At 55.5% G+C, this 12613-nt stretch overlaps 1 protein-coding gene across 2 annotated transcripts in view; it reads left to right on the plus strand.

Moving 5' to 3' along the window:
- ZCCHC14 (zinc finger CCHC-type containing 14) overlaps positions 593-12613 on the plus strand; it is a 67628-nt gene continuing 55607 nt past the window's right edge. For both annotated transcript variants that reach the window (XM_003126814.5, XM_005664297.2), the window contains exon 1: positions 593-1236. In XM_003126814.5, the coding sequence (XP_003126862.4) occupies positions 667-1236 (570 nt within the window). In that variant the 5' untranslated portion in view covers positions 593-666. The remainder of the gene's footprint in view (positions 1237-12613) is intronic.

Consider the following 12613-nt stretch of genomic DNA (forward strand, 5'->3'; position numbering starts at 1 on the left):
CGGCGCCCGTCAGCAGCGAGCGCAGCGCTCGGCCCGGATCCGTCCGCGGCGCGGGGAGCAGAGGCGCGAGGCCGCGGCGAGTGCCGGCGCAGATCCCTCCGCCGCCGCCCGCTTCCGAGCCCCGCTCCGAGCGCCGCTGCCGAGCCCGCCGCGGCCTCCGTCCCGGGTAACGGCCGTCGGCCCAGCGCGGCGGCGCGGCGGCATGGCCCGGGCGGCTCCGTCGGGGGGCGGCCCGCAGTGACAGACCCTGCGGCGCGGGGGGAGATGGGGGCGGCCGCCTCCCGGGCGACGACGACGACGACGAGGAGCAGCCGCCGCCGCCGCCGCCGCGCACCGGCCGCCGCCGGGGACGGGCGCGGGCCAGGAGCCCGCCCGTGAGCGGGGGGCCCGAGGTCGCTCGCCGCCCCCGGCCGCCCCGGCCGCCCCGGGCCCCCCCGGCGCCCCGCGCGCGCCCGCCCGCCGGCCCCTGGCGGGGGTCTCGCCCGCGCCGCGCGCCCCCGTTCCCGTCCCCGGCCCGGGCCCCGGCCCCGGCGCGGCCCGCAGCGCCCGGCCGCCCTCGCCCTCGCCCGGCCGCGCCCCCCCCGCCCCCGCCCGCGCCCCCGGCCCCGGCCTCGGCCCCGGGCGGCGGCCCCCGGCCCCGCGTGGCGGCGCGGCGCGGGCGGCAGCATGGTGGAGAAGCGCTGCCCGCTGCAGAGGGACGGCGTGTACCGCTGGTTCTCGGAGCTGCCGTCGCCGCAGCGCGTGGAGTTCCTGTGCGGCCTGCTGGACCTGTGCATCCCGCTCGAGCTGCGCTTCCTCGGCTCGTGCCTCGAGGACCTGGCCCGCAAGGACTACCACTCGCTGCGCGACTCAGAGATCAAGGCCAACAACCCGGCCGACCTGGGCAGTCTCACCAACCTGACGGACGAGGTGGTGCGCAGCAAGCTGCTGGTGTCGCTGGCGCTGCTGGGCTCGGAGCAGCGCGAGGCGGCGGGCGTGCTCTACCGCACGCTCACGCACATCGACTCCATCATCCACAACTACGGGCTGCAGCTCAACGAGGGCCGCACGGGCGATGAGTTCCTGCTGCTCTTCACCATGGCCTCCAACCACCCGGCCTTCAGCTTCCACCAGAAGCAGGTGCTGCGCCAGGAGCTCACGCAGATCCAGAGCAGCCTGAGCGGCGGCGGCGGCGGCAGTGGCGGCGGTGGCCCCGGGGGCAAGAGCGCGCTGCCCACCTGCCCGGCCTGCCACAAGGTGCGTGCCCGCGTCCCAAGCTTCCACCCAGCCAGCCATCTCCCGGCCGGCCCAGCCTCCCACCTCGCATGTCACTCGGTGCCCCGCGCCTCAACGCCTGTCCCCACCTCGCACGCTAAACGCGAACCCCGAGACCCCGCCGGGCACCCCGCGCCCCTTTGGGGCCCGTCGAGCCGGGGGAGGGGGCTCCGCGGTCGGGGGAAGAACGCCCCGGGCGTTCGCGGCCTGTCCGAGCCCTTGGTACACCTCTTCCGCTGGAAGCGAGATAAGGCCTTTGTCCCCTTAATCGGGCTCTTGGGCGACAGATAACCGTTACACATTGTGTCGCCTTGGTATTTCCAAATCTGGTGTTTATTATCGGAAAAGGAAGCTGCTAGCGAGCTGGAGATTAGAGGGCACTGAACCTTAGAAGACAGCGGCGGGGCGCCACGCGGGGACCCCCAAGGCCTAGATGCCCGTTTCCCCGGCAGGCTCGGGGCTGGTGTCAGGGGCGCGAGGCTGGGGTCGGCGTCGGCTGCAGACCGCCGTGTGCACGTGTGTCAGTGTGTGCGTGTGCATGAGTCCACGTGTGCTTGAATTAATATGCATTGTGGATGGATCTGTGTGTGTGCACGTATGTATGTATATTTTTACGAAGGTGTATGCATATCCGTGTTTATATTGTGTGTGTTTGAAAACCAGGCTACTAAAAAAACAAACCAAAAAACAACCCTCCCCCCCCCAAAAAAAACCAGGCTACTCTAACAGTCGGAAAAACAGGCTTGGAGCCTTCAATGCTTGTGAAACAGTTATTTCTCCATGACCCACCTTCCTTTGTAGAAACAAATCCCAGGCTGATTGGGAGTCAGACTGGGATTGAAAATCTGTTCCCAATTAAACAGGAAGTGCATAGTGGCCGTTCACTTAGAAATGTGAACTTTTGTCTGAATGTTCCCAAACTGTGTAAACACGAAGCGTTTGGGGCTCAAGCTTATTTTGCAGCCCCCTGGAAAAAGGATTTATCTTTGACCACGGGTGGTGTCTTGTTTGGGGTTTTTTTGGATTGACGCTGACTTTCCCTTGGAAGTACAAGATTGCAGCTGCACCAGTGCCTCAGCGCCTGTTGACAGTGTCTGGCTCCCCTGAATGAAAACTTCGATGGTCTCGTTTCCTAGTGGTGGTTTGTAAGCTTTCAGCCCTAGGTTGTGGTTTTTCTCTTTTAACGTCTTCCTTTAAGTCGTGGTTGTGGTACCTACGTTGGTTTTAATCTGTCGTGTCTTTTAAGTGTGTGTTCTCATCTCACCCTGAACCCCATGTGCACTGGGTGGGCAGAAAAAAATGTTCTTCCGGCTACAACAAAGGGACAGCAGGGGTCTTTGAAACGTGGTTGTCCGCAGGGAGCTCAGTAGGCTTTGGGGTGCTAGTGGAGTGTCCCCATTCACGGGGTTTCCGTCCCTCGGAGCCAGTTTCACGAGCTTTGTCTTCAGCTAGTGTCACTAAACTGAAGACCTCTGTGGCTGTCCCACCATCCGGACCAGCTTCTGAAGGGGATACTTTTGCATCCCTTCGTAAAAGCGGGAGGTGGTGCTGGTCTTGGCGGGGCAGTGAGCCGAAGCTGGAGCAGCTGTTGTTCGGGAGAGGGCCTTTTCTCCAGCCGGAAATCCCTTTGGTGAAAGGAAGGGGTGGGCCTCACCCCTGCGGGTCCTGGGTGGGAATGGGTCTGCTGGGTGACCTCTCCTGCTGTGTTTCCCCTTTGGAGAGAAGGCAGATTACCTGCCTCATGGGCTTGCCTGGGGGTCCTGTGCGGTGGCGCGTGACATGCCCAGCAGGTGTGCAGTGGGCGCTCCCTCCTCTGTCCAGTCCTCTGGTTCTTTAAAGAAGAGCCATAACTTGAGCAAGGCACACGGTTAGGGAGTGAAGTACTTCGGTCTCGGAGTGTCGGTGTTTTCTCAGTTGACTTTGGAAGGCACAGTTGCTTGGAGCTGACAGTTGATTGTGTTCATCCCTGGGAAATGGGGGGCGTCCGCCTGACCCTTCATAATGAGGTCACGATGAGTAACCTTGGGGCCAAGGCTCCCACGTTTCAGCGTCTCGCCCATCCCCTGTGCCCCTGCAAAGCTGAGCTCACTCAGGTTTAACTCTCTGTTGCTCTGCTGCCTGCAGGTTAAGGCCTGACCCTGATAGACCCTTTCTTGCTTGGAGGGGCAACTAGTGAAATCTAGCACTCCAGGCTTTTGTCTCCTCGGTATCTCTAAGTCTGATGTTTAGTGCCAGTGCTGAGAAAGCTCTGTTTGCATTTCTTTTGGAAGATGTTGTGTTTCCTTGTGAACTCTTCGGAGCTTAGAGACTTCGGGTTTATCTTTTAGAGAAAAAGTTGTTAATTGTTTTTTATTCTTTATCTAAAGGGATGCTTCTTTTCACTAAATCTTCTAATGTGGTTACTGTTTGCACTTGCTTCTTCAAAGTACCCCTCGTGCCAAGGGCCTGTGGCAGTTTGACCGTGGGAGGAAGGTGAAACAGACATTGCTGCTTTCGGAAAGGAAAGCTGCCTTGTGCTGGGAGCGGACAGGTACACAGCTGTGCCCTGCAGTTGCTGTTGGTTTGAACTTACGCCCCCTCCGTCCATTTTATTCGAATATAGAAAAAGTTTAAATTGATCTTTGGCAGTCTTTTCTTTGTGTAACTGAGAAAGTGCTGTGACCTAGGCTTGGTTTTTTTAAAATAATAGCTCTGATGAGTTTTAATTTGTGTATCATAAAGGTCCCCCCTCTGATGTGTGTAATGCCGTGGTTCAGACAGCCTCTTGCAGCCATCCGCAGTCTAATTCCTGAGTGTTTTGTCGCCCCGAAAGAAAGCTGTACCAGTTTGCAGTGCTCCCCCCGACCCTGCCACCGCCCGTCAGCTCTGTGCCTGTGGACCTGCCTGTTGTGGACATTGTGTGTGGTGGCTGGCTGCTGGCGCGGCACACTCTTCTCAGGCACCGCTCGCGTTAGGGCCGCCTGTGTCGCACCTCCCTCCAGTTGGGCTGAATCATTGCCGTCGTGTGCCTGGGCCGCGTTTGGTGCCCTCGTCGGGATGGCTGTGTGCGTTGTTTCCGCTGCCTGTGCTAGACTTGTTTCCTCCGTGGCTGGTAGGTTCTCAGCCCCTTGCACGCTGCTCACCCAGCCGTCTTTGGGGAGTTGCCAGCACCAGGCTCTCCGGAGGGCGCTGGCTCTCGGCGTCAGGAACCCTGGCGGTGGGTGCAGACCTGCAGGTCGCTCCCTGGCCTCCCAGAGCAACAGCCGTGACGTGAGGCAAAGGACACTCTGCTCTCAGGACTGAGGGTCAGCTCTGTGGGCTCGACGCCAGCGGGGAGCCACGAGTCCCTCCTGCCCTCGTGTTCCCGAATCCTGTGGCTGGGATCCCAACAGAACCACGTGGGGAGGTGTGGACACGGTGTAGTTAGGGCGCGTCGCGTGGGAGAGTGGCAGGCGGCGGCCCTCCTCCAGGGGCATCCAGGGCGCCGACTCTGGCGCTCTCGGCGCGGGGCGAGCAGGGCAGAAGCCGGGGTTGTACACCAAGGCTGGGAAGAAGCCTGCCGGGCATCTCCTGCCCAAGGCGCGCACAGCTGCCTCGCCGCCTCGCTTTTCAGAGCAGGTGAAGGGGTCGCGGCTGGGAGGCGAGACCCTGGCGGGTCTGTCCTGAGAGGTGGAGCTGGCTTCCTCTGCTGTCTCCTTGAACCCTGAGCCCTGGCCTGGGGCAGCCGGAAGGGGTCGCTGCTCCAGGAGGAGGGATTTGGAGTGGCTGCGGTTCGGCCCGAGGGGAGGCGAGCTGGGCCTGCAGCTCCCGGCTGCCGGACATGGCATCTTTCCCTGTTCCCCTGGCCAGGCTTCTCTTTTCCAGGGCCAAAGGCGGTCCTCCTTTGCGGCGAAGTGTATGATGTAGGAATTGAGGCGCCCCGGGGTGCAGTTTTGACTTCTTTCCTGTTGCTGTGCTGTCGCTGAAGACGGGAACCCAGGCACGTCCCCTGGAGTCGCAGGGCGGCTGCTGTTGTCCAGTGTGAGGCTGGGGGCGCGGCTGGGGGGCTCATGCCTGCCCGTTGCCCGCCCGCGTGTAAATCCAGGCTGGGTGCTGACAGGCGCTCATCTGCCTGTGCTTTCTTCAGCCCCACAGACCCCCGAGTTCCCCGTCCATGTGGTTCGGGAGGGTGGTTGTAGACGCGGGACTGTGCTGCCACCCCGCACGTCAGAACCGCACTCAGGTCCCACCCATGTGAGCCTGTGGCTTCAGCAGTTTCTGGAGTTCACTGGTGGCTTGGGCTTTATTTTACCCATTTTTTCCTCAGTCCTTGTACCTTCCTCCGTCTTTATTTACCTTCCTCTTTGATCGAGGATGTTTGGGATTGATGTATAATACATTTTTTTCCCAACAAGTTCACGTGTAGGTTTGCTGATTTCATAGGAAGCTAGATGGGACCTAAGCTGGTGCATTTTGCTTGTTTGCTAAATGGGTGACTGCTGACCTCCTTAGAGACTGTTAGGAAATCAGAAGGCAAATTGGGGCGCTCCTGTTGTGGCTTCGTGGAAACAAACCCGACTAGTATCCATGAGGACGCAGGTTTGATTCCTGGCCTCGCTCGGTGGGTTAAGGATCCAGTGTTGCCATGAGCTGTGGTGTAGGTTGCAGACGGGACTTGGATCCCGCGTTGCTGTGGCTCTGGTGCAGACCAGCAGCTGTAGCTCCAATTAGACCCCTAGACTGGGAACCTCCTTATGCCAAGGATGTGGCCCTAAAAAGCAAAAAAAGAAAAAGAAAAAGAAAAAAATATATATATTAAGTTTCTTTTTAAAAAGAAAGAGAAATTGGAAGTTCCCATAGTGGCGCAGTGGCTAACAAGTCCGACTAGGAACCAAGAGTTGCGGGTCCAATCCCTGGCCTTGCTCAGTGGGTGAAGGATCCAGCATTGCCATGAGCTGTGGTGTAGGTTGCAGACACGGCTTGGATCCCGCATGGCTGTGGCTGTGGTGTAGGCCGGCGGCTACAGCTCCGATTGGACCCCTGTCCTGGGAACCTCCATGTGCTGCAGAAGCAGCCCAAGAAAAGACCTTAAGTAGATTATAGAAAAAAATCTTTTGGGTATCTTTTTTTTTTTTTTTTTTTTAACGCTACTAGAAACTACTTCTTAGAACACTGCTTCTCTAGTTGTGTAAGTGCTTTTGTCATTTACTGATTCGTTTATAGATGATTGAAGGGTTCCTGATGTTGGACTTTAACCTTGACACACACAAGTCAGAAATCAGTTTCCACAAGACGGTTTTTCTCCAGCCTCCGGAGGCGTTTTCTGTGGGCCTCCCGTCGAGGACGGCTGCTCTGGCGGTGGCAGCCCTGTGGCCCTGACACAAAGGAGGAGGCGTTTTCGAGAACTAGTAAAATGCGTGCTTAACTCTCCCTCGGCTTGCCTTGCTCCGGATTAGAAGGCCTAAAGTTATTTAAGGGGAAGAGAAGAGAATCCCTGCAATAAGGTCTTTGCAGTCCTGGCGCCTGCAGCCCCGTAAGGGACCAGGCAAGGGCGGAGTCCTGTCCCCGCAGGACGGACCGCCCTGCCGGGCTGGGGGGCGCAGGTTCCTCGGGCGGAGTCCCGAGCCCGCCCTCGAAGCGTCTGCACCCGTCCCGCCCCAGCCTCGCTCCAGTTGCGGGGCAGAGGCCTCCTTTCTGTCCCGCGGGCCGCTCCTCGGGCCTGTTCTGCGCCCATCTTTCTGGTTCCTCGGGGCCGCTGTTAGGTCGCAGGCCTGACCGTTGCCCTTTCGCGCGCTCCCCACCTCCCCAGGCCAACGTGTGACCTCCAGGGTTTCCCCGCGTGTCTGAATGTGTCCTTATGCCGTCCTTAAGAACACCCTCGACACGTCATTAAAAGCAAAGAGGCTCTCCCGTAGGTGCTGTTCTGTGCGCGCGCGCATGTGCCTGCCCGCGAGCACACACACCTGCACCTGCACCCACACCCGCACCCGGCGATGGAGAATACGGCCGGGCTCCGTGGAGTCGGTGTTGCTGTTCTGGGCCCAACCTTTAGCTGTTCCTCAGCCTCCTGGAACCTGGCTTTCGGCCCACCTCTTCAGCTAAGCAGTTTCTATTAAAGAGAACTCAGTAATCTTTTAAATTAACAAAATTTAGTAGACAGTAGGAAATAGAAAAAATGAAAAGCTGCAAAAGGATATTAGATAAAACAGCTCCTCTTCCCCTCCCCCCATGCAATCAGGGAAGACACAGGACATTTCAAGGTTCTGGCAAGTTCTTTTCCTTTACCTGGGTGCTGATACCTTTTATTTCACCTTTTTTTTTTTTTTAAGTTTTTTTTTACCCAAGAACCCATGCAGTTCTGTCCCATCTTTGTTCCTTGTAGAATCTTCCAGAGAGATTTCCTGTGTTAACAGATAAGAGGGAGCTCCCGTCATGGTGCAGCGGAAATGAACTGGACTAGCATCCATGAGGACACGGGTTCCATTCCTGGCCTTGCTCAGTGGGTTAAGGATCCGGCATTGCTGTGGGCCAGCAGCTGCAGCTCTGACTCAACCCCTAGCCTGGGAACCTCCAGATAATGGAGGTGCTACCCTAAAAAGACGAAGAAGAAAACAAATAGAAAACTGGTTCTCACTGCAGAACCAATCTGTCCTTGCTTATTATTATTTTTTTTTTTTTAAAGTAGCACCTGTGGCATGTGGAAGGTCCCAGGCTAGGGGTCAAATTGGAGCTGCAACTGCTGGCCTGCGGCACAGCCACAGCAACATGGGATCCAGCCTAGTTTGCAGCCTACACCACAGCTTGTGGCAATGCCAGATCCTTAACCCCAGTGAGTGGGGCCATGAATTGAACCCGCTTCATTGTGGACACCATGTCAGGCTCTTAACCTGCTGAGCCACAGTGGGAACTCCTCTTGGCATCTTGCTTTTCTTTTTGGGGGGGCTGTCCCCGTGGCATGTGGAAGTTCCTGGGCCATGGATCAAACCTGCGCTACAGCAGCAGCCTCGGGCACTACAGTGACAATACCAGATTCTTAACCCCTGAGCCACAGGGAACTCCTCTTGGCATCTTTTTTTTTATGATTTTTATTTTTTCCATTGTAACTTGTTGACAGTGTTCTGTCAGTTTTCTACCGTACAGCAGAGTGACCCAGTCACACAAAACACACATACATTCTTTCTCTCGCATTATCCTCCTGCATGCTTCACCGTAAGTGACTGAGTATTGTTCCCAGGGCTACACAGCGAGGTCTCGTTGCTTATCCATTCCAAATGCAGTAGTCTGCATCTGTTAACCGCGGACTCCCAGTCCCTCCCCGTGGCAACCGCAAGTCTGTTTTCCAAGTCCATGGGTTTCTTTTCTGTGGAAAGGTGCATTTGTGCCTTTTATTAGATTCCAGATGTAAGTGATAGCACATGGTATTTGTCTTTCTGACTTCATTTACCATGAAAGTCTCTAGTTCCATCCATGTGGCTGCAAATGGCACTTTTTTATGGCTGAGTAGTGTTCCATTGTGTATATATACCACATCTTCTTAGTCCATTCATCTGTCGATGGACATTTAGGTTGTTTCCATGTTTGGCTATTGTGAATAGTGCTGCAGTGAACGTATGGGTGCATGTGTCTTTTTCAAGGATAGTTTTGTATGGATAGATGCCCAAGAGTGGGATTGCTGGGTCATATGGTCGTTCTATATTTAGTTTTCTGAGTACCTCCATTCTGTTCTCCATAGTGGCTGTACCAGTTTACATTCCCACCAGCAGTGCAGGAGGGTTCCCTTTTCTCCACAGCCCCTCCAGCACTTGTTATTTGTGGATTTATTAATGATGGCCATTCTGACTGGTGTGAGGTGGTATCTCATGGTAGTTTTGATTTGCATTTCTCTAAATAATCTGTCATGTTGAACATTTTTTCATGTGCCTGTTAGCCGTCTGTATATCTTCTTTGGGTAAATGTCTATTCAGGTCTTTTGTCCATTTTTCTATTGGGTTGTTGGTTTTTTTGTTCTTGAATTGTATAGATTGTTGGTATGTTTTAGGGATTAAGCCCTTGTCAGTTGCATCATTTGAGACTGTTTTCTCCCATTCCATGGGTTGTCTTTTTGTTTTTGTATGGTTTCCATTGCTGTGCAGAAGCTTGTCAGTTTGATTAGGTCCCATTGTTTATTTTTGCTTTTATTTCTGTTGCCTTGAGAGACGGACCTGAGAAAACATTTGTGCGGTTGATGTCAGCGAATGTTTGGCCGATGCTCTCTTCTAGGAGTTGGATGGTGTCTTGTCGTAACGTTAAGTGTTTAAGCCATTTTGAGTTTATTTTTTGCGCGTGGTGTGAGGGTGTGTCCCAGTTTCATTGATTTACAAGCAGCTGTCCAGTTCTCGCAGCACCACTCGCTGAAAAGACTGTCTTTATCGCATTTTATGTTCTGGCCTCCTTTCTCGGTGAGTTGACTGTAGGTGTCATCTTTGCCGATGAGGCTGCCTCGTGTGTTCTACGCCTGCCCTGGGTGGCTCTGTAGATGGACACTTGGTTCCCATCTTACTGCGACCGCTCTGTCTCGTCCAAACCCCGTGTGTGTCATCGTCATGTGACAGACAGCATGTGTGGCCTTTCACACTCGGGTGTGTTTCCGCAGAGTAGAAATCTGGACGTGGGGTGGGTGGCCGGTCGGGTGGCCTGCCCCCGTGGGGTCCCCCCATCCCGTGGGAGCACCTGCTTGCGTACCTTGATGGGGCCCCAGCTCACTGCCGGTGACTGTCACACGCGCGGGTGGGAGATCCCGCCTTGCGCAGCGCCATGTACTGTCCAGTCCTCCGACCACTTGGGCGTGTTTCAAGGGAGCCGTTTTGCTGATTTGGGGTTGAGCTCTGCAGACCCTTCGCCCCTCTGTGGGGTTGTTGATCTCTCTTGTTTTTTAGGAGCTCCTTACATTTCACGTTTTGTCTTTAGGCATTTGTTTTCCAGGTTTGGGGGTTTTTCCCCTTGCTTTTTGACTTTGCCCTGGAGTTTGGGTTTTTATATATGTGTGTGCGTGTGTGCGTGGGTGTGTGTGTACACACACATACCATTTGTATCAGTCTCGTGAGGCTTTCCGGGTGTCGTGTTGTGATTAGACATTGTCCTCTGTTATGCACTGGACGTATGTCTGTACACACGTGTGGGTTCTGCTCACAGATGCGCCGTGCATCCTGCATCGTAGTCGTTCTCTGTGCTGCCTTCGTGTGCTTTCTCCTTTACGTCTCACAGGTCCATCTGGAATTGATTTGGAATCAGGTGCAAAGCTGCTTTTATGTTTTCCGCATGATACCGTAGCTGTCCCAGGGCCGTTTGCTGAATGGCGCGGCGTTTCCCTCTCCGAGTTGGAAGGCTGCCTGTCCCTGTGCCAGCGCTGCCCCTTTGTGTCGCACTTCACTTCCGGACGCCCCGTCCGTCCCGTCCACGTCTTTATCTCGCTGACCCCTTATTTGCCAGATTCACTGGATACAAGCCGGCCCTTATCTTACTCACCTCTCATTTGTTCTGCACATTCCCTGCTCAGCGGAATTGCCCAGGGGGCGGGTTTTTTGCATTGTTTTTTTTTAACCAACGCGGCCGCCAAGCTGCTGGGTGAAAGGCTGGGGGCGTGGCCGGCGCCGCGGACGCTCCTGCTTCTGACGGTGCCTTCTCCGTTTGTCTCCTGTGATCCTGCCCTTTTGAGGAGGTGCTGCTCAGACTTCCCTCTTGCTTCCTCCTCTCTCGTGACTTTATAATAACTGACGTGTTCAGCTGGGTTTCGGCCACCCTCTCTGATGAGTCCAGCGTCTCTGACCCGCTGGACTGAGCTACGGTCAGAGGCTCCAAAGAGCTCAGTACGTCCAGGGGCAGGTCTCTCTCTTCCCACCCTGCCTGGCACCTGGCCCTGAGCCCACGCCTTTGATGCAGGCGGCCATCCTAGCCCTCCGGCCCCCTGGTTACCTGGTTCACTGCTCTCCAGCCACACTGCCCCAGCCCAGGTCAGTGTCCCTCTGTCCCTCGCTCCCCCCCACCCCTCCCTCACACACGAGGCAAGATGATCACGTGTGGGACACGTCGTAAGTGGATTGGGGACGACTTATCGTGGAGTCAGGGCGTTGATTAAAATAGTCTTCTGGGGGAGTTCCCCTGGTGGCTCAGCAGTAATGAACTAGCAGTAATGAACTCAGCAGTAATGAACTCAGCAAACCCTCCGTGAGCAGGTGGGTTTGATCCCTGGCCTCGATCAGTGGGTCGGGGATCCAGCCTTGCTGTGAGCCGTGGCGTAGGTCACAGACGCGGCTTGGATCCCGAGTAGCTGTGGCTGCAGCTCTGAGTGGACTCCTGGCCTGGGAACTTCCATAGACAGGGGCTGTGTCCTGGCATGTGTGAAAACCCAGGGGAGGGATACATTGGGTGTTTGTGCGAGGCTGCCCATCGAGAACATTCAGAAGCTGGCGTGCCAGCGTTTCCACCGGGAGAGACCCCGAGCGTGATGGTGTGGCTTTCCGTTATCCCGTGGCAGAGCCACGCGTGCAGACAAGCACGCCAGAGCTGAGGGCTGGGCCTCTGGAGGGCTTGTCCTCCGTGGAGCTGTGCCTTTGGATCCGTTCTCCTCGGGAGGTGTTCGCAGCTCTAAAACTGATCCTGTTCCGCTAGTGTTTGCAGAATTGTACGTCGTGGTAATCTAGTGTGCTGTGGATTGGCCTAAACCCAACCGCTTTTATCATCCCAGTTGTTGGTTTGTTTCTTTATGCTTTAAACCTTGACGTCAGATTCATTATAAGAAGGGGCGCTTTATACATTATTTCCTAATTATTTGGGACTTTTCCATAAAAATCTCCGTAGAATTACTAGAAAGAAATTTTATCTTCAGTTTTCTTATGATTCACAGTGAGTCTAATTAAAAATATGTATATGTAGGAGCTACTTCAAGAAATAGTATTAGGCCAAACTAGAAAAAATAGCTGTTTGAAAAGGAGGGTGAATTAATTTATGGAGAAGAAGAACAGTCCCTTCTCCCGCCATTTTTGGGCATTTTAGTAAAATTTCAAAGCTCGGGAATAATGCTAACAACCGAGCTGTGCTAAAGTTGATGAAGCTGACGAGATAATTTGAGAATGCTGGGTGTTGACACTGAGCGGGAAGCCCTGCGCGGTGTGTGCTCGACCAGGACGCGATGGGGTACTAACGCGCTGATCAGGGCGGCCCCAGGGGGCTTGGCGGGTTGAGGATCCGGCGTTGTCACCGCCGCGCCCTCGTCGCTCTTGTGGCACGGGTTTGATCCCTGCCGGAACTTCACATGCCATGGGCATGAGCAAAACAAAGAAGGCAAAACCCCAGCTGTTCTGAACACGGCGTTTACTTCCCTGTGGGCCTGGACTCTGCTCCCGCCTCCCGCCAGAGTACCTTT

The sequence above is a fragment of the Sus scrofa genome, chromosome 6 (genome assembly GCF_000003025.6).
Source record: "Sus scrofa isolate TJ Tabasco breed Duroc chromosome 6, Sscrofa11.1, whole genome shotgun sequence".
In the NCBI taxonomy this organism is placed as follows: domain Eukaryota; kingdom Metazoa; phylum Chordata; class Mammalia; order Artiodactyla; family Suidae; genus Sus; species Sus scrofa.